At 40.8% G+C, this 22,148-nt stretch overlaps 2 protein-coding genes and 1 non-coding gene across 4 annotated transcripts in view; all 3 read right to left on the bottom strand.

The window, feature by feature from the left end:
• SF3B1 (splicing factor 3b subunit 1) overlaps positions 1–22,148 on the bottom strand; it is a 350,612-nt gene that overhangs the window by 189,121 nt on the left and 139,343 nt on the right. The gene's annotated exons all lie outside the window — the stretch shown is intronic.
• The window catches only part of RFTN2 (raftlin family member 2), a 67,378-nt gene that overhangs the window by 40,800 nt on the left and 4,430 nt on the right, over positions 1–22,148 (bottom strand). For both annotated transcript variants that reach the window (XM_049773256.1, XM_049773257.1), the window contains exons 2-3: positions 8,263–8,446; positions 3,831–3,942 (exon numbers count right to left, since the gene is read on the bottom strand). In XM_049773256.1, the coding sequence (XP_049629213.1) occupies positions 3,831–3,942; positions 8,263–8,446 (296 nt within the window). The remainder of the gene's footprint in view (positions 1–3,830; positions 3,943–8,262; positions 8,447–22,148) is intronic.
• LOC126010283 (U1 spliceosomal RNA) lies at positions 12,413–12,576 on the bottom strand. The gene has a single exon (XR_007496375.1). It is a non-coding gene; the product is annotated as a U1 spliceosomal RNA (small nuclear RNA).

Genomic DNA, 22,148 nt, shown 5'->3' with positions numbered 1-22,148 from the left:
TTACTGTGTCCAGGAAGCCAACTGCAAAACAAGGGCTGTGATGGTGATCTGTTAGGACAAAATTAGCCCTTAGTTTTGTTTTCAAAAGATTATTCCCTGGGAAAAAACTAGAAAATTTCCCAGAATAGTAGAGTAGTAACACAGATGTTTATCTTTCTAATAAAAATGTAGTTCCACAAAATTGTTTGCAAAAATCTTGATTGGATGGGGTTCTTATCCCTCAATGGGAAGCAATATCATTGGCTTGGTGACTAGCTAACCATCAATACAGATAATCTCACAGTCATTCATAACTTGGGGACCGGCTTAGAAATAGTGAACAAATTTCAGTTTTTTTCTTTCTTTCTTTTATTTATTTATTTATTTATTTATTTATTTATTTATTTATTTATTTATTTATTTTTTTGGTTTTTGGTTTTTGGGTCATACCCGGCAGCGCTCAGGGGTTACTCCTGGCTTCATGCTCAGAAATCGCTCCTGGCAGGCTCGGGGGACCATATGGGACGCTGGGATTCAAACCGATGACCTTCTGCATGAAAGGCAAACGCCTTACCTCCATGCTATCTCTCCGGCCCCTCAGTTTCTTTCTTAAAAGAAGTACCTTAGGTTTTTCATTACAATTATTTAAATGAGGTCAAACCTTACAACTATGACAACGCAACTAACAAAACCCATTTTTTTTTGGTTTTGGAGGAGTTACAAGGATGTACTTTGCACCTGGGAGACCTTCGGTTTGACTCCAGCTTGAGAGAAAGAGACAAAGACACAGAGAGGGATGCAGAGAGACATAAAACTTTTCACTATCAAATTCCATCAATTTAGACTATTCATGAATGTACAACTTACTTCTTTGCTTTAATATGAAACATTACTATCAATGTTTGGTTTTCCAGTATTTGTTTTTTCATGATGTTTCAGTTAACTTGTATAGTTTTTTTTTGTTTTGTTTTGTTTTGTTTTGTTTTTAGTTTTTTAGTTTTGACCATAGCTAAAACCATACCTGGCTATGTTCAGGATTTACTCCTGGCTTTGTGTTCAGGAATCAGTGGTGGCATTCAGGGGACCATATGTGGTGCAGGATTTAACCTGGTTCTGCTGTGTGCAAGTCAAGTGCCTTATTTTCTATACTATTTCTCTGGTCCTTGTATAGATTTTTCTATCTGGATAGTAGCCTACAGCTGTCCTATTTAATGTCCTTCAAATATTCTACATATAAATATACAATTGCTTTCTGTCATTTTTCAAATAATTGGGAATTTGATCTCCTAAATAGGTGATTAATATATTTTTGTAAAACATGACTTCTTCTGGGGCCCAGGACAGTTGCTCAACACTTGCCCTGCATGTGTGAGGTCCTGAATTCAATCATTGGCTCTACAAAACAAAACAAAAAAAAAAAGACATTTTCCCCTTTGCAATTAATTTCTTGGAATTGCTTCCTGAAGAGGAAGGAAGTTACTGTGTGTGTCACAAAAATAAAAAGGAATTCATGATATTTTATTACTAAGTTGACATTCAGAAACATTGCACTCATGTATTACAATGCCAGATGTGATAGCTACACACTTAAAGTTCTGCCAACATTTCATTTAAACATTTTCTGGTTTGTTTTTGGGGCCACACCTAGTGTTGCTCAGGGGACCATGAAATGTGAGGGTCTGGGCCCGGAGAGATAGCACAGTGGCGTTTGCTTTGCAAGCAGCCGATCCAGGACCAAAGGTGGTTGGTTCGAATCCCGGTGTCCCATATGGTCCCCCGTGCCTGCCAGGAGCTATTTCTGAGCAGACAACCAGGAGTAACCCCTGAGCACCGCTGGGTGTGGCCCCAAAACAAAAAAAAAAAAAAAAGAAAGAAATGTGAGGGTCTGCTGAGCTATCTCTCTCCAGATCAACTTATTATTTTAAATTTGATTTCCCAGTTAATATTGGTGATATATCGTGTTATCTTTCAGTTTTTATTTATATAAAGCATTTTCCACATATATCTCTTTATTGTTTGCTGACCTTTGTAGTTGCAGCCCATAGATTCTTTCTGTTCACTGAAGATGACATGTTGGTCTGGAATTCAGACCCATTATCTATATATCCTATAAATAATCCTCCTGGAGACATATTCTTTACAGATCTGTTCCCTAATGTTTTTATAGTGTGAAGTAAAATACTTGTTTGTTTTGAGTGCTTTTTTGTTTTGAGTGTTTTGAGCTTGGTGCTGGGAGAATCATCCTGTGCCGGGGGTTGAACCCAGAGCTCTGCAAGCAAAGATTGTATTCTCATCTTCTGAGCTCTTTTCCTGGCCCAGTAAAATTCTTTCATTTAGGACATATATGACACAGGAGAGAGATTGAAGATAGGGCACTGCGAAGTTAAAGGAAGGCACTGTGTGCTTTAAATGGGGATGCAGGTAAAGGAATGTGCTTTTCTAGAATAGTCTTTTCTAGAATTTAGTTATCTTAATATGTAAGTATATTTATTTACTTAAACTACCCAATAGCCATACTTAAAAAGTATTTATACTTTCTCTTTTCTTTATATTTAAAAAAGTATTGCTTGGTGGCTGGACCTGTAATATAGCATGCAGGGTGTTTGCTTTGCATGTGGCTGACCTGGGTTTGATCCCTGGCATACCATATGGTTACCCCAAGCCTGCCAGGTATGATTCCTGAGCACAGAAACAGGAGTAAGCCCTGAGCACCAAAGGGTGTGGCTCCCAAGTGAAACAAAACAATAACAAAAAAGTTTTACTTTTTTTTTTCTTCTTTCTCTCTTCTGAAGTGTATGTGTGTGTGTGTGTGTGTGTGTGTGTGTGTGTGTTCACAGGAGTCTTTTTTATTGAGGTGGGGGAAAAGTTTGGACTATACACATTTGCCTTCGCTTGTGGGTTATTCCTGGCTCCACTCAGGGATCACTCCTGGTAGTGCTTGGCTGCACTCCCCCTGTACTATATCTGCTCAAGAACCACTCTTGGCCCTACCTGGCTGTGCACCCCTCTGAATGATCTTTTCACCTCCCAGATGCAGTTCTTAAGTAATGTGGTTCCCTCCATTTTATATCATCAGGTCTGTTATTAAATTTCTTACATGTGTTTAAATTTCATTCTGGCATTTTCTTCCATCTCAGTGATCTGTTAACTTGGTAAAGATTCATGAATGTACCTCAGAATATTTTACCTTCTGGTAGAATAAGTCACAAAATTTTCTTTTTTTTTATTTTATGTATGTATATATAAAATATACATATATAAAATAAAAAGACAAGAAATATATATTTGGGGAGTCAGACCCAGTGGTGCTAGGGAACTACTCTCAGTTCTGTGCTCTAGGGTTCCTCCTGGAAGATATGGGGGACCAGGAAGTACCAGGGGTCAAACCAGGGATACGATGCATGCATTCTGTCTTTTGGTTTGTTTTGAGGCCACATCTAGTGATGCCCAGATGTTACTTCTGGTTCTACACTTAGGAATCACTCCCCACAGTGTTTCGGGGACCATATGGAATATTGGGTATTGAATCTGGGTTGACAACATGTAATGTAAACAACTTACCTGCTATAGTATTGCTCTGGTCTCTGTATTTTTGTTTGTTTGTTTGTTTGTTTGTTTTTGTGGTGCTCAAGGGTTACTTCTGGCGCTCTGCACTCAGAAATCGCCCCCTGGGAGCCTCAAGGGACCATATGGGATGCTGGGAATAGAACCTGGTTCCTTCCTGGGTCAGCTTTGTGCAAAGCAAACAATCTACCGCTCCGGTCCCTAACTCTGTCTTTTTAAATAAGTAAGAAAACTGAAGAATACCAAATATGTCTTATGATATCAGGAAAAATAAATATATTTAGTACCTTTTCTATCAGTTTCACTACATCACTTGCTTGTGCCTCAGAGGTGAGAGGACATTCCTCAATCACAAGCCTTGGGTGTCTTTGTTGACTGGGTGCTGATGAACGTTTCGGGCTGTAACAGAGAATATGTTCATGGCGGGAGGTTAACGGTTAATTTTCAGCTAATGTGCTCCTATGAGTGAACAATTCACACACACACACACACAAAGGTAAAGGCAATTAGCTTTCCATTTCTCCCAAACTTAATATCATTTCTTTTAAAAAATATAAGAAAAAAGATAATTATTAATTTTAGTTATCTTAAGTTAGACCTCTACTGATTTGATTCTAGTTTAACTGGAAGAAAAAGTTCAATTCTGTTTTATTTATTTTAGTTTTGGGGCCACACCTGGTGGACCTCAGGGGTTACTCCTGGCTCTGCACTGAGAAATTGCTCCTGATAAGCTCAGAGGACTAAAAGGGATACCGAGGATCAAACCTGGGTCCGTCCCAGTTCAGCTGCATACAAGGCAAATGATCTACTGCTGTGCTATCACTCCGGCTCCTCTACTATCTCTCTGTTCCCTTTTAAAAAGTTTTCTTGCTTTGTCCTTTCCTTTTAATTTCATGTTTCCTTTTATTCTGAACCCTATAAAAGTAATTAAAGTGACTAATACTGTTTCATCACTATAAAGAGAAAGTAACGTTTTTTGCTCTGGTTTCTAAGATTTTGATATAGTTGGAAGTCTGTGAAGAACCTTTTTAAATGTCTCAATCTCAGCCATTTTTTTGATGGTTTATTCTTTCATTGGAAGGAGGGATATTTTGACAACGATAAAACTTTCAAACAAGGCTGGCAGAAATAGTTGTGGCACTACTTGACGAAACAGCCATTAAAAAGGTCATTTTAAGGCTCACAACTGATCTTGGAATAGATGCCAAGTCAAGCCAATGAAACGCACACAGATCAGTCTTCTGGTTGTGAATTACCCAGTTTCACAGGTTCAGGTCTATTCTCGGAAGAGACACCAAGCTGATGCAACACCTTGGTCCACTAGGAAAGGAGCATAGAAGCCCACTAATCGCAGTAGCAAAAGCAATAGGACAGAAGGCTCAACTAGCAACAAAGTGCTCAGTAGATCCTCAGACAATGACTTGAAGAATACTGTTGTGAGATATAATAATTTTCATAAATTTTCTTGTACTGAAGTTTTATTTTTATTTTGTGTGTTGTGTGTGTGTGTTTGGGGGGGGGTCACAACCGGCAGTGCTCACGGGTTACTCTTGGCTCCATGCTCAGAAATTGCTCCTGGCAGGCACAGGGGACCATATGGGACGCCGGGATTGGAACCGATGACCTTCTGCATGAAAGGCAAACGCCTTACCTCCATGCTATCTCTCCGGTCCCATTATTTTTGTTTTGTTTTGTGGTTTGGGCCACACACCCGGTGATGCTCAGGGGTTACTCCTGAATCTGTGCTCAGAAATCGCTCCTGGTTCGTGGGACCATATGGGATGCCAGGGATCAAAGGTCAGATGTGTGCAAGGCAAATGCCCTACTGCTATTATCGCTCTGGCCCCTGAAGGTGTGTGTGTGTGTGTGTGTGTGTGTGTGTGTGTGTGTGTGTGATAATTCCACTTAGCATTTTGTGGTAACAAGCAATATAAAGTAACTTATTTTATGCTTTCCCCAAAGGGGCAGGCCTGTGGGGTTGGTGGGGTCGGAAGATGGTGGGAAAGTGACTGATAGTGGGCTTGGTGCTGGAACATCGGATGCCTGAAACAACTGTATTATGAACTTTGAAAAACAGGGTGTTTAAAAAAAAAAAAAGAAAAATAGGGGCCAAAGAAATAGCACAGCAGGTAGGGAGTTTGCCTTGCACATGGCTGTCCTGGGTTTCAGCCCCGACATCCCGTATGGTTCCCTGAGCCTGCCAGGAATAATTTCTGAGTGCAGATCCAGGAGTAACCCCTTAGTGCCGCTGGGTATAGTCTCCCCAAATATTATTTTTATGATTTCTTTCCTTGTGGCCACCCCCAAAGCTATAGTCAAATTCTAGGGATCAAACTCAAGGCATTTCACATGCTAGGCATGTTCTCTGCCACTGGAGTCACCTCCCTAGCCCTAAGAAAGGTTTTATGGGCCCAGAGAGATAGCACAGGGGTGTTTGCCTTGCAAGCAGCCAATCCAGGACCAAAGGTGGTTGGTTTGAATCCCGGTGTCCGGTGTCCGATATGGTCCCCCGTGCCTGCCAGGAGCTATTTCTGAGCAGATAGCCAGGAGTAACCCCTGAGCACCGCCGGGTGTGGCCCCCCCCCCCCAAAAAAAAAAAGGTTTTATTTGGGGAGTAGGTTTTCTATTTGAGTAGGTGTTTTGGGCCACGATGGGCGGTGCTCAGAGGCTAGTTTGTGGCATTATTCAGGAGACCATGTGGTACCAGAGGCGGGACAATAACCTCCTGCATGCAAAGTACAAGCTTCAACCATTCAGCTATCTTCTGGCTCCTCAGTAAAGAAAGGTCTTTTAAAAAAATAAACTTGGGGCCGGAGAGATAGCATGGAGTTGAGGCATTTACCTTTCATGCAGAAGAAGGTCATCGATTTGAATCCCGGAGTCTTATATGGTCCCCCGTGCCTGCCAGGAGCAATTTCTGAGCACGGAGCCAGGAAAAACCCCTGAGCACTGCCGGATGTGACCCAAAATCCACAAAATAAATAAATAAATAAATAAATAAATAAATAAATAAATAAATAAATAAAATAAAATAAAATAAAAATAAACTCAAATGGATGGTTTTCACTTTTTTTTTTTTTTTTTTTTTGAGGATGGACCTTCCAAATCAATTCTTGGCTCATATAATTAGCTTTTATTTTTGTTTTGTTTTTGGGCCACACCCAGTGGTGCTCAGGGTAACTCCTGGCTCTGCACTCAGAAAAAGCTCCTGGGGGGCTGGAGAGATAGCACAGCAGTAAGGCATTTGCTTTGTACCTGGCGAACCCAAGACAGAGCTGAGTTAGATCTCTAGCATCCCATATGGTCCTCCGAGTCTGTCAGGAGCAATTTTTTCTTTCTTTCTTTCTTTTTTTTTGTTTTTTGGGCCACACCCGTTTGACGCTCAGGGGTTACTCTTGGCTATGCGCTCAGAAATCGCTCCTGGCTTGGGGGGACCATATGGGACACCGGGGGATCGAACCGGGTCCATCGTACGCTAGCGCTTGCAAGGCAGACACCTTACCTCTAGCACCATCTTCCCGGCCCCTGGAGCAATTTCTGAGCACAGAGCCAGGAGTAACTCCTGAGCACTACTGGGTGTGGCCTCAAAAGAAAAACAAAACAAGAAAGCAAAAAAACATAAATAGCTTCTGGCAGGCTCAGGGATCATATGGGAAGTCAGGGATTGAACCCAGGGATCCAACTCTGGTAGGCCGCATGCAAGGCAAACACCCTACCTGCTGTGCTATCACTCTGGCCCTTACCGGCCTAACCTGAGGAGATAGAGGAGATAGAGCTGCTTGGGAACCAATGGTGCTGTGGGTTTCTGGGGTTACCCAGGGCTGCTGGGGAGCCTTGAGAATTATACCATGATGCTGAGGGGCCATTTGTTGCCAGGAATCAAACTAGGGGTTGGCAGCATACTTAGAAAATGTCTTAACCCTGAACTTTCTCACTGACCCCTCATATTCTTGTTTTTTTTTTTTTTTTTTTTTTTTTTTTTTTTTAAGAAAACCCCCCCAAAACTTCCCGTTTGTAGTTGGTAGACCCTTTTTGTCAAAGAAGATTTAGAAAATAGGCGTCATTTCTGTCCCCACTACTAATATAACAATGGAGGACAATTTAAGTACGGCTCAGTGAGAATGTGCTTCATCGGTGGCCTAGTCAGCTTCAACCCAGAGGCTGGTCTTGTGATGGCCTTGATAACCCAGTGACGTTATCATCCATCCACCTTCACTACCATCCCATTCATTCAAGGTGCTACAGGAGCTTCCTGGGGTTTCCAGCTTCTATTTCTTTCTCTCTTTGTTCACTGACACCCTCATTTAGGGCATGCTTGCTTACAAGGGGGCTGAAATCAATGAGAGTTTTAAAGGGAAGATATGTTTCCTTCTCTCAATCCGAGTCCAACTGCAAGAAAATTTACTTTAAACCAAATACTTCCTTAATTATTCTTTGTTCTCCATCATTTTGTTTCAATTGCCTTTTCTCTGACTAATGGCCACACTAAGCAGATTCTTAAGCGTCAGACTCACCTTACTTTTGTTTTTTGGTGGGTTTTTTTTTGGTTTTGGGGTCACACTCGGCAATGCTCAGGGGTTACTCCTGACTTTATGCTCAGAAATTGCTCCTGGTAGGCTCGGGGGACCATATGGGATGCTGGGATTTGAACCAACATCCTTCTGCATGCAAGGCAAAGGCCCTACCTCTATGCTATCTCTCCGGCCCCAACAGACTCACCTTACTTTTAAGCGTGACAGCACTGCCCTGTATAAATAATTTGCTGGTCGCTGTTTCTGTAGGTCCAAAGGTTGCAGAACAGGATGAATAGCCCTAACAATATATCCTTTTAGATAGTAGTCTTTCACTTTTGTTGCTATATCCTGTACTGAATTAATTTTGATGACTTCTGGGTTTGATGAAGCTGAAATATCAAATACATAGAGATATTGCATATTCACAAAATTAACATTATTTATATAGATAATATTAATAAAAAGAACACATACACATATGATTTAATATCAAATAATAAATAAATTCTGTGTAAGTTGTAAATTCATTTTGGAATAAAGCTAAAAGACCTTATGAACTGGTAGGTATAAAACAGTATAAATTTATCTGAAAGTGGTACTACAATGCCTCGTTTCTTTTGGATTTTTGGGCCACATTCAGTGGTGCTCAAAGCTTACTAATGGCTCTGTGTTCAGGGATTACTTCTTGTGATGACTCCCCAGTCACTTGTCATGCTGGTGATTGAGCCTGGACTGGCCATATATAAGGCAAGATTGCATTCTTTCTCTAGTCACTGTGCCCCCACCTCCACTTTTTTCACTTATGGCAGGCAATTTTAATTTTTGGAATTTCATTTGAGTGACCATTTTTTATCATTAATAAGATAGTGAAGTTATACATAATAGAAATATATTAGGTAGAAGCATCATTTAAAAAATGCTTTAAAAATTTTTTTTGGCCATACCCAGTGGTTCTCCATTCAGGAATCAATCCTAGCAGGCTTAGGTGGACAATATAGATTGTAACTGGAGTAATGAAGGGATTGGTGTTGGAACAATATATGCAAAGCAGTTTGTACACAATCAAGAATAATTTAATAGTAATTCACAGTGACTAAATAAAATAAAAAAGGTTTTATTTATTTATTTTTTTGGCTACTATTTATTGTCTTTGGTAGTTTTCAGGAGGCTATGTTGTACCAGATATTGAACCCAGGGTCTCACACATGCAGGGCATAACTCTACCATCAAGTCATCTTCCCAGTCTGGGGAAATTTTTTTTTTTCAAAAAAAATTAGTAGTACTACTGTTAATTAAAGATTTTTTCCATTTCTCTCTAACAATATTCTCTTTTATGGAAAACAGCTGAGTCTTAATAACCAAAAATAAAGCTGCAATATGATGACCTCATGAGACAAATATATATGCAATTAATTCCAGGAATTGGCAATTCTGGCTAGTAGTATTAGGTGAGTGTGGTTACTGGGTGTATAGCAAAGACTTGCTATTAATTGCATGGACATAAGAAGAAGGTTAAAAAAGAGTTGAAGGAAGAAAGGTTAGAAAAAAACTCCACTTTCCCTGATATGAATATCAACATGATAGACAAATCTGCCATCAGTGGATGTTTGTGCTAAGTTCTCAAACAAAAACAAAGCATTCAAAGGGAAGTTAAATAAACACAAATAAATCCATTACTTCAAATGTCATTCTATTTTGGATTTATTTACTTATTTTTAAATTAATGCTTATAATTTCCATGGTGTTGGGGGTGGAGCCCTTGGTCTGAATACTTTAAACTGGTGCATTTGTCACTGAGTTATGTCCCTGCCCTTCATTAATTTTAAATAGTTCCACTTAGCATTTATTTATTTATTTTTAATTTTATTTTTGGGCCACACCTGTTCGATGCTCAGGGGTTACTCCTGGCTAAGCGCTCAGAAATTGCCTCTGGCTAGGGGGGACCATATGGGACGCCTGGGGATCGAACCACAGTCCTTCCTTGGCTAGCGCTTGCAAGGCTGACTCCTTACCTCTAGCGCCACCTCTCCGGTATTTTTTATTATTAAGAATAGACATAGGGGCTGGAGAGATAGCATAAAGGTAGGGAGTTGCCTCGCACATGGCCAACCCTGGTGTACCCCATTTGATTCCTGGCATCCCGTATGGTCTCCCAAGCCTACCAGGAGCGATTTCTGAGCACAGAGCCGGAGTAACTCCTGAGCGCCGCTTGGTGTGACCCAAAAAACCAAAAACCAAAACAAAAAAACTAACAAAAAGAATAAAAATAATAAAAAAAGAGTTATCCTGGACTTTGAAGAAACAGCTGGGGTTTATTATAAAATAACTCAATTCTATCTGGTTGTATACAAAATTACTTATAGAAAATTATTCATTGGTTTTGACTTCATTTTATTTTCAGCATTTTAACCACTATTCCTGATTTCCATACAAAAGTACTTAAAACAATATGAAATAAAGTTTTAAGACTAAGGTATGACTTACATGTACAAGGTTAAGAATAAACGTATTTTTAGAACTATATAAAATTATATATAATGTTGAAATAAGCTAACCTCTAGATAACATTAGACAATGAAAACTTATACTATGCACAAAAATTAGCTCAAAGTGCTTTAGATTTGGTGTGTCCATAAATAAATGAAAGCAAACATTGTTAAAATATTCCCAGAGGAGCAAAAGACAGAGCATAGCTGGTAGGGTACTTGCCTTGCAAGTGGCTGACCTGGCTTCAATTCCTGTATTCTATATAGTTCCATGAGCCTGCCAAAATAATTTCTGAGTGCACAGCCAGGATTAATAACCCTGAGCAGTGCTGTTTGTGCCCCCTAAAAACTAAAACAAAACAAACCAGCAAACAAAACCCCCAAACCCCACTCTATGATACTGACTTCAAACATGTCTTTGGGGATTTGATTCCAATAGCAAGGAAAACAAATGAAAAATTAATAAGTGCAATCACATCAAACTAAGTTAAACTGCAACAGCTAAAAAAGATATAGTCAAAATTAAGAGACATTTTATTGAATGAGAAAATATTTGTACAGACATCTAGCAAAGGGTTGCTATTCGGGGCTGGAGTGATAGTACAGTGCATAGGGTGTTTGCCTTGCACATGGACAGTCTGGGTTTGAACTCCAGCATTCATTATGGTCCCCCGAGTACCACCAGAACTAACTCCAGAGCAAGGAGCCAGGAGTAATCTCTGAGCACCATCAGGTATGACCCAAAACTAAAATACAAGGGTTAATATATTCAAGACCTATTATATACCTGACATATCTCAATAACAAACAAACCTCATAAAATGGTGAAAGGAGCCAAATAAATACTTCACCAAAGAGATAAAGAGGCACATGAGAAGATGTTCATTATAATTTATTAACAGGTAAATGCAAATGAAATTAATCATAAGATATCACTTCACAATTGTGAGAATTACCTATGTCAAAAAGGCAGGACAAAAAGTACTAGAGAGGCCATGATATAAAATGAACCTTCAGCCAAAGTGATTGGTCAACTGCTTGAGCAAATGGCTTGTATGCTAAAGACCAGAGTTCGATCCTAGGCACTGCATGGTCCTTAGAGCATAGCTGACAGCCTTCCGAGTTCAGAACTGGGAGCAGTTCTCAGCTAATGTTGGGTGTGGTCCAAAAATCAAAATCCAAAAACACTCTCATGTACTATTGGTGGTAATGTAATTTGGTTCAATCCCTGTAGGAAAACAGAATGGATATTTCTAAAATTTTAAAAAAGTCAATCATATAATACAGTCTTTCCATTCTTGGGCATCTATTCCAAAACACAAGACACTCATTTGAAAATATGTACATGCATACCTCCGCTTAATGCAGCACATTTGTAAGTCAATATATAAAAATTTCCTATGTCTGACAACAGTGGATTGAAAAAAAGAGGTTGAGAAAAAAAAATATATATGTATACACACACACACAATTACTACTCAGCTACAAGGAAAGAGAAAAACCTACAGCGTGCTTGAAATGAAAGGACTATGATAGTCAAAGTAAGTCAGAGGAGAACGACAAACAGAAGTGATTTCATTCGTAAGCAATAATAACCATTGTAAGACTTGCTTTAATAAAATTTTGTCTATAACTCTGTAAAGTGATTTCACTCATATGTAGTATAAAAAGGAACAAAGCACAGGAACAGACAAAAGTTCACTGAAAACAAACACTTAGCATTTGATAGTCAAGTGAGGTTGGATTCCCAATGTTTTCAACTACCCTCACTTTTACAATCAAAAGAGCAATTCACAACACTGCTTGTTTGTTTTTTCTGTCTCTCTCTGACTCTCTGTCTCCCTCTCTGTCTCTGTCTCTCTCTTTTGTCAGGGGAGAGCACGAACGCAGTTCCCCACTACCATGAATTATGCAGTTGAGTTTCGCACATTTGGGGAAATCGCAGGGGTCAAGCACACCCAGAGTGAAATGGGTGAGCCTCGGCCTGGGGAAGCACATTCGTGATCATGGAATTGCCCCTGCCAGGTAAGTATCTCTCTGTGTCTCTCTTAAGACTTCTATTTCCCTGGATTTACTAACCTAAATTAGAGGATTGTGGTTAAAAGGATGGAGGAAGTCCAAAGAATTGGAAGGATGGTAGACTTAATATGGTAATTTTGTCTTCCGAAAATATATAAACCTTTACGGAGTTAAAGACAAATTTTATTAAAGCAAGTCTTACAATGGTTATCATTGCTTTCTGTATAAAGCTTGGGGTCAGAATGATAGTACTGCAGCTAGAGTACTGTTTTGCACATGGCCAACGTAGGTTCAATTCCTGCTTCCCCATGTGGTTCACCAAGCCCACTAGGAGTGATCCCTGAGCACAGAACCCTAAGTAAGCCCTGAACACCTCTGGATATGGCCCCAAAATAAAACATCACAAGACAAAAAAAGAACGTGGCAGAGCAGTGCATAAGCATGACTCACAAAAATCTTCACACTCTGACATTTGATTCTTAAACAGGCATCATTTTCTCTATCTTTTCCTATGTTTGTGATGTTTGGCTGAACAACATGGATTTCCTAAAGCACTTTCTCATGCTACCAGGCTTTCATTTCCTTGTCTGCTGCCTAAAAAAATCATGCCATCCTTTATGCTTGCATATTGTTTATTCCATTTTCAGATGGTATCATATTTTTATGGGTATTTTTTTTTCCACTGTTGGCAGTGAGGTTTTTTCACTGACTTGGATTTTCCTTAGGCCATTTTGATAGGTTAAAATATGGTTGGTTACTAAGGAGAACCAAATGGTGAAATGATTGGAGGAGAAAAAAGCCATTCATATTGATTTAACGAAATGTTAGGTTAGTAAATCCTGGAATACATCTAGAGGTCGTAAGAGAGACATAACAGCAAGAACAAACAAGCAGTATTGTGAATGAATTGTTTTGTTTGTTTGTTTGTTTTTGGGTCACACCCGGTGGCGCTCAGGGGTTACTCCTGGCCATACGCTCAGAAATTGCTCCTGGCAGGCTCGGGGTACTATATGGGATGCCGGGATTCAAACCACCATCCTTCTGCATGCAAGGCAAATGCTCTACCTCCATGCTGTTTCTTTGGCCCCTGTGAATTGTTCTTTTAATATTTGAAAGTGAGGGTGGTTTTAAGAATCTTTTGAGAATTCAGCAAACAGATCAAAGTCACATTCACTTCAGAAGGCTCTAATTTTAGGCCTCACTTTCTGACAATAATTTTGATGTCAGCAATATGTTGTAATTTAGTTTTTAGTTATTTTAGGAATGACCACACTCTCTTTCATGGTTGCTGCACCAGTTAACATTCCCACCAAGACTGCACAGCTGTTTTCATTTCTCTACAACTCTGCCAACCTTTGTTCTTTTTCTTTTTTCGACAGTAGTCATCCTAATGGGTATGAGATGATCTCATTGTGGTTTTATTTGAGGTTTCCTAATAATTAATGTTAGCACTATTCCATGTGTTTTTTGGTCTATTTAAAAATCATTTTTGGAGGAATGAGTTTTAAGCATTTAGCCCATTTTAAAGTTGGATTATATTTTATTGTTGAATTGTAGTTCTTTATATATTCTGATATATTTCCCCATTTCAATGGCTGACTTCCATTGGTAATTGTATCCTTTTGATGTATAGAGCATTTTAAAGTTGATGCAGTTTTATTTTATTTTATTTTATTTTGAATTGTGGGCCACACCCAGTGACACTCAGGGATTACTTCTGGCTATGAGCTCAGAAATTGCTCCTGGCTTGGGGGACCATATGGGATACCAGGGGATTGAACTGTGGTCTAATCTGGGTCAGCTGTGTGCAAGGCAAAATGCCCTACCACTGCACCATTGCACCGGCCTTTGATGCCGTTTTATTTATTTATTTTTTATTTTGTTGTATGTGTTTTGGTTGTCACATCCAAATTTAATGTCACCAAGTCTTCTCCGTAAGTTTTCTTTTAGGAGGTTTATAGTTTTAGTCCTTATGCCAAAATATTTTTATTTATGACCTTATTTATTATTATTTGTGGTTTTTGATAAGGTTCAAACTCAGGGTGTCATACATGTAATGTAGCTGCTCTACTGCTGAACTATATGAGCCCATCCTATCCAGTCCACTTAGAGAAGAAATTGTTTCAGGAAACTGCTAACTGAGATACCCAGGAAAGTTACAAAGGTATAAAAAAATTATACATCAACAATAACAGATACATATTTTGTTTGCTTGGTTTTGGTCCACACCTAGCAATGCTCAGGGGTTACTCGTGGCTCTGCATTTGGGAATTACCCCTGGTGCTACTTGGTGGACCATATGGGATGCTGGAGATCAAACTTGGATTGGCCACATGCAAGACAAATCCTCTACTGACTGTTCTATCACTCTGACCCCAACAGGCATCTTTGAGTTCATGTAAAGCTCATGTTCACTGTGAGCTCAGTGTGCTTATGTTCCTAACAGAGAAGGGTTGGTATATTTGCATTCAAGAGAGATGGATGCAGGCCCAGAAGCAAGTGGCGGAAAACGGACGTGGGAATTTTCTGAGAACTTCCCTTTCTGTAATTCACTCAGTGTCTCATGATATTAATCTCTGGTGAAATGAGACTAGAATGAGCCAGGAGATGTGAGGAAAGGAAGAGCTGCACGCTCCAAGAAAGAGGAATTTGTGTCACTGCTCCCCAGAGTGAATAATGACCTCTTTAGAGCAAGGCTGGCAATCTGTGTGTCTTTCAATAAAGAGAACTCTGAGTAGACATGAAAATTATGGTTAAATGCTTAAAAATACCTATTAACTGATCGACTCAGTTAATTTCTTGTGACATGAACACACCCAGTTAATACTCCAAGGTGTTCTTGGAGCAGCAGCTCAGAAGAGACAGCAGGAAGGAACAGGCAGGAGCCATATTCCAACTCTGTGAAAGGTACTTTCCACCCAAGTATGTTGTTTCCTCTAAAGAAACGCAAGGATAGTCATAGAACCAAACCTTACATTGGGGGTTAAATGAATTAGTATTTGTTCTTAGGAAGTTCCTGACTTGTAAATGTAATACAAATGTTGGTGGTTTGCTTCAATGATCCTCCCGAGGACCAGATAGTGGACTATTCTCCCTCTTCCACTCCTGAGCATCAGGCATGTGAAGCAAATTTTCTGGGTTCAACTCCTGGTTATTCCCCTCACTACTGTGTGAGTGGCCATCTTTTTTTTTTTTTTTTTTTGTCTTTTTTTAACCACACCCGGCAATGCTCAGGGGTTATTCCTAGCTTTGCTCAGGACGCCTTCCTGGCCTGCTCACTGGGCCATGTGGGATGCCGGTGACCGAACTCAGGTCGAGTGCGTGCAAGGCAAGCGCCCTACTCGCTGTTCTATCACTTCGGCCCTGTGAGTGGCCATCTGAAACAAGCTCTTTTACCTCTCTGAGACCAGGATAATAGTATTAGCTTCCTAAGCGGCTTGGAGAATAATTATAAAACATAAGCCCAGCATATGGCAGGAAGTAAGCTCTCAGAATCCATGATATGCCTGTCAGAATTTCAGCTCTGAGAAGTCCATTTTGTAATGAAGCTGAAAACAAGCAGATAGAAGTCACTGCCGGGACCTGGAGAGATAGCACAGCGGCGTTTGCCTTGCAAGCAGCCAATCCAGGACTTAAGTGGTTGGTTCAAATCCCGGTGTCCTATATGGTCCCCCGTGCCTGCCAGGAGCTATTTCTGAGCAGACAGCCAGGAGTAACCCCTGAGCACCACCGGGTGTGGCCCAAAAACCAAAACCAAAACAAAACAAACAAACAAACAAAAAAGAAGTCACTGCCGGTTTTCCTAAACCTCTGAAAAGATCACTGTGGACATTTGGGATTTTGTGTCTTTGCTTTGGTAGGGGGGTGGTACACCTGACAGTGCTGAGGAGCTACTCCTGGTGGTGCTTAGGGAGCCATATAGTACTGGGGATCAAACCCAGTGCTGTAGTAGGCTAAGAATTAGGCACTAGCACTTTGAATGATCTCCCTAGACTGGATTTTCTTTCCTTCAAAGAAGGGCCAGTTCCCAACATACAGAATCCTAGAGGTCTCTACCTCCCACAATAGGTGAAATGCTTCAAATCATGCTCTAGATCAGAGGCCACTGTTTATATTTTGGATTTCAGGTTTCTAATGTTACTGGTGATTAAAAGCCTCTATCTCATACTTTAGTTCAGAGGTCTTGAGCTTATACTGATATACTTACATGGAGTCATGGACACAAATGTCCCAGGTTACCAGACTGACAGGACAAAGAAAGGCACTGTTCTGAGAGAAGACTCAAAACTTTATCTGGGTGCTGGCGAGATTGTACAGTGGGAAGGGCACTAGCCTTGCAAGTGGCTAACCTGGGCTCAAAGCCCAGGATCCCCTTTTGTCTCTAGAGCTCCGTTAGGCGTGATCCCCGAGTTTAGAGCCAGAACAAAGCCCTGAGCACTTCTGAGTGTGGCGGCCTCAGAAAGCAAAAGCAAAAACCAGTTTAACCAAAGTTTAACCAAACCCTGGCATACTGCAGCCATGGGGAATGTTAGTGGAACTTTTACTTTTAAAGACTGCCCCCAATCAAAATAATCATTATTTTTGCTATTACTTAGTGTTTGGTGGTCACTCCCAGCCATGTTTGGTGACAAATTTGGGTGAATGCAAAACATTCACCCCGGTCATGTGCAGTTTCGAGGCAGTAAACCAACCTTCCTTTACCTGAAGATAACTGCTCTAGCCCAGTGGGAAATCTCCCTGCTCCTGCAAACCAGACTCTTAGGTAAAACCTCCTAATTTATAAAAGAAAGACAGTATTTTAGAATGATACATACCAAGTTAGATCTATCTATAAACTAAATGGGCCCAAGTATTATGTATCATAGGTTTGAGATTTCTGCCTGGGCTGCCTCAAGGCTCCTGCAGATCAGAACCTGCCTCTGTTCAAGCCAGACCATCTATGAACCTAAGACAGTGGTGAGCATCCCGGGATGCAGGAAACCTACTCAAATCCTCATCATTGAGAGAGGAGGAGGATGGTGACGAAAGGGTTAGGGTCAGAATATAAGCAAATAGTTTTTTAACCCTACATTGGCCCTATGCTAAAAAAGTGCAACTGCCATTTTCAGAAAGGTAAACATTGGAGCAAGTGGAAAAGTAGATGGGATATGTGACGGGGGAACTTCCCTTTATGTAACCCCTTGATTTTTTTTCCAACATCATTTTAAATTATGCTGACATGAGCCTGAAATGAGCATCAGGGCTTGCCAGAATGAATAATTACATCTCGTATGGGCTCAGCCACGCCTTTCATTTGACATTCGCGCACAGAGGTATTAATGTCAGAAGCTCTATTACTTCCCCCACCTATTTTAGATATATAATTGGCTTTATCAAACCATTCATGAGATAGGCCACATCCTGCTTATCGGGCTGAAAAGGGCAGTCTAATCTCTCTTACATTTAGAAGCAGGAAATTAAGGGGGAGCTGGTGGTTGTTTTGGCTGGGAGTTGAATAGCACAGGCCCTGAGCAGCAGCTGCAAGCCATCCTGCTCTTAGCTACCCACCCAACATCAGTTCTTTGGGAGAAGGGTCAAATGGTGCTGCTGACAGCATTCAGGGGTGGGGGTTGGTTGCAAATCACAGTGCTATGTGATTTGCAAGATTATTACCATCCCATACAAGGATATTGTGAAGAACTGACAATAGAAAATCAGAAAATCTTTTGATGGTGCTTTGAAAATGCTCAAAATGCAAAGTGGATTTATATGAATAAACCTGGAACACAGTGGAGCCATAGTGGGTAGGGAGTTTGCCTTGCAATGTGGCTGACCTGGGTTCTATCCCTGACATCCCATATGGTCTCCTGAGCCCTCCAGGAATGATTCCTGAGCACAGAGCCAGGAGTAATGCCTCGGCACTATTTTTTTTGTTTGTTTGTTTTTGGGCCACACCCTGCGATGCTGAGGGGTTACTCCTGGCTGTCTGCTCAGAAATAGCTCCTGGCAGGCACGGGGGACCATATGGGACACCGGGATTCCAACCAACCACCTTTGGTCCTGGATCGGCTGCTTGCAAGGCAAACGCTGCTGTGCTATCTCTCTGGGCCCGCCTCAGCACTATTAAAACTAAACTAAAACAAGACAAAAAGCAAAAACAAAAAATCGAGGGGCTGGAGCAGTGGCGCAGAGTGGTAAGAAATCTGCCTTGCTGGCACTAGCCTAGGACAGACTGGGTTTGATTCTCTCGTGTCCCATATGGTCCTCCAAGCCAGGAGCAATTTCTGAGCACACAGCCAGGAGTAACCGCTGAGCATCACTGGGTGTGGCCCCCCCAAAAAACCAAACAAACAAACAAAAAACCAAACCAAAACCCACCCAAAACAAAAAAACAAACCCCACTAAAACCAAAGTGCAGCACACAAAAGTCAAACAACTTTCCAGTAGTTAGCTTTAGTTTGTAAAATGTCAATACTTTATTTTTGTTGTTGTTGTTGTTTTTGTTTTTGGCTGTCTGCTCAGAAAAATAGCTCCTGGCAGGCACGGGGGACCATATGGGACACCGGGATTCGAACCAACCACCTTTGATTCTGCATCGGCTGCTTGCAAGGCAAACTCCGCTCTGCTATCTCTCCGGGCCCTAAAATGTCAATACTTTAAAACTTAATTTTGGGGCTGGAGCGGTGACGCAAGTGGAAAGGCATCCGCCTTGCATGCGTTAGCCTAGGACAAACCGCGGTTCGACCTGGTGTCTCATATGGTCCCCCAAGCCAGGAGAGTTTCTGAGCCCATAGCCAGGAGTAACCCCTGAGCGTCACCAGGTGTGGCCGAAAAAACAAAACAAAACAAAAAAACCCCAAAAACAAAAAAACAATTTTATTTTGGAGGTCCCACATCTGGATTTTCTTGGGGACTATTCCTGGCTCTCCTTCAGAGCTTGTAGGACTATGAAGTACCAGGAAATAAACCTGGGACTCTTTTACGCAAGATATGTGCTAGTCAATGGAGCTATCTCTCCAGCTCAATACTTGAAAAATAATTATCCTTTGCTTAAAAACCTCATAGACTAAAATAAAATATTTGCTTGACCGATTGGTTTTTTGTGGTGCCAAGGACAGAACCCAGCCATGTGAGCCATATGCTCTAACATTGAAATACAACCCAAGCACCTGTTATTAAAAAAATTTCCTACACTAATTGAGATAAATTGGTATTGGATAAGATTAAGCTGTCTTGATATGATGCATTTATATGCTGCAAACTGATTCCCAGTAGCATGTCAGCTCACATCTCCATCACATCATTTAATTATTATTGCTCTACTTTCAACTTCTATAACCCTCATACCTGTGGCATAGTGTGCACGTATAATGAGGTGCTTATTCATAACTGCCTGCAGTTGGATATAAATTAAGAGAAGGAAGGGATTAGACTCTATAGTTTGTATCCTAACTTCTCATTCAGTAGTATGCATCTTAACCTCTGTAACTATCTGACTCTTCTCTTGTTGATTTTTTGGGGGCCACACCCAGCGGTGCTCAGGGGTTACTCTTGGCTCTGTGCTCAGAAATTGCTCCTGGCAGGTTTGGGGAACCAAATGGGATGCCAGGAATCGAACTGGAGTCTATCCTAGTTCAGCCACTTGCAAGGCAAATGCCCTACCACTGTGCTACCACTCTGGCCCCAAGAAGTATTGGTTTTTTTGTTTGTTTTTTTGTTTTTGTTTTTGTGCCACACCCGGTAACACTCAGGGGTTACTCCTGGCTATGCGCTCAGAAGTCGCTCCTGGCTTGGGGGACCATATGAGACGCCGGGGGATCGAACTGTGGTCCGTCCTAGGCTAGTGCTGGCAAGGCAGACACCTTACCTCTAGAGCCACTGCGCAGGCCCCCCAAGAAGCATTGTTAACAGTTACTCGGTTGACAAGTTACTCAGGCCCCAAACTGGGAAGTCCCCCTGGATTATTTCTCCTTTCTGTCTCTTCATATCCAGGTTGCTTGTTCCTCCATCTTGCCTGTTACCTGCCTTTTGCACTTCTTGCTTATTGCTAACCATCATGTGTAGACAGACCCTTGTGATTATAGTCCTGACCACTATAACTGGTCTTGAGACTTTCCCCCTTAGAGAGGTCAGAGCTTTCTACTCTATTTGTATGTTTTTCTCCTCAAAGTCCCTTTTACATTAGTGCTCCATTTAGTAACCCTGAACTTGGCCTTCACCTCTTCATCTTTTTCTGCTTTTCTACATTCTAAATTTTTCTTCATGTTTCATTAAAAGTGTTAACTTAGTTCAACTTCCAGTGAGCCTATCCAAAATTAGTGAATCCTACCCCAAAATTTCCCCTGACATCGCTTGTGCTTTCCTTTTTTAGGTGAGGGAGCACACCTGGTGGTGTTCAAAGTTTACTCCTTGCTCTGAGCTCAGGGCTCACTCTTGGCTGGTCTCAGGAACCAGATGTGGTGTTGTGGATTGAACCTTGGTCTAGCTGCATGCAAGGCAAAAGCCTTACCCGCTGTACTTGCTCTCCAGTCTTTCTTGCATTTATATTTTGTAAGTTTTTAATGGTTTATTCCGTAAAGCTTATTGGCCATGGGTCATATGCTGGGCACAGAGGAGGACACCAAGGTGGGTAAAATTTACTTCCAGATCTTGAGGAGCTCAGTATCTTGTCGAATTTGACATGTTATAATATAAGATACTCAAAGATCAAAAATCTGCCTATTCCCTTTTGTATTTCCAGTATTTACCAGGATCTATGGAATATATACATTATATGTTGTTACTACTGTTAACAATGATGACAAAAGACAATGAGTTTCCTCTTTCTTGTTCTATTAATAAGAACCCTAGGTAGAAAAGGACAAATTTTTACTCAATATATTTCACATAATTCAACCGGAAATTCAAATACTTCAAAAGATGGCAGTTACCATCTATTGTTCTGTTGAGTTTTGAATATTGTGGAATTTCTTTTTAATAAAAAATCTCTACATTTTCTAAGAAGCATCAGACTATTAATCTTTGAATTGCACTCAAGGAGTATACAAGGTGCTAATAAACAAATCCTTTTGGATTACTACTGTTAATTATTTCATAATCTTTTTTTGTTTGTTTTATTTTGTTTTGGGGCCACACATAGTGGTCCTCAGGGCTTATTTTTACTCTGCATTCAGGGCTCACTCTTGGTGGAGGTATTTAGGGGGCTATATGGGATATTGGGGATTGAACTTAGTTTGGCCACATGCAAGCCAAAAACACTACTTGCACTTACTGAGCTAATTTAACTTTATGTTAAGAAATTCCATGATGAGGCCGGAGAGACAGCATGGAGGTAAGGCACTTGCCTTTCATGCAGAAGGACAGTGGTTCGAATTCTGGCATCCCATATGGTCCCCTGTGCCTGCCAGGGGACATTTCTGAGCATAGAGCCAGGAGTAACCCCTGAGCACTGCCGGGTATGACCCAAAAACCAAAAACCAAAAATAAATAAATAAAAAAAGAAAGAAAGAAATTCTGTGATAGGACCAGAGCGATAGAACAGCAGGTACAGTGTTTACCCTACATGTGCTGACCCATGTCTGATCCCTGGGATCTCATATGGCCCCCC

Source organism: Suncus etruscus, chromosome 5, assembly GCF_024139225.1.
Source record: "Suncus etruscus isolate mSunEtr1 chromosome 5, mSunEtr1.pri.cur, whole genome shotgun sequence".
NCBI classification, from domain to species: domain Eukaryota; kingdom Metazoa; phylum Chordata; class Mammalia; order Eulipotyphla; family Soricidae; genus Suncus; species Suncus etruscus.
Note: the sequence above shows the minus strand (reverse complement) of the source record. Positions and strands in the feature narration are given on the sequence as shown.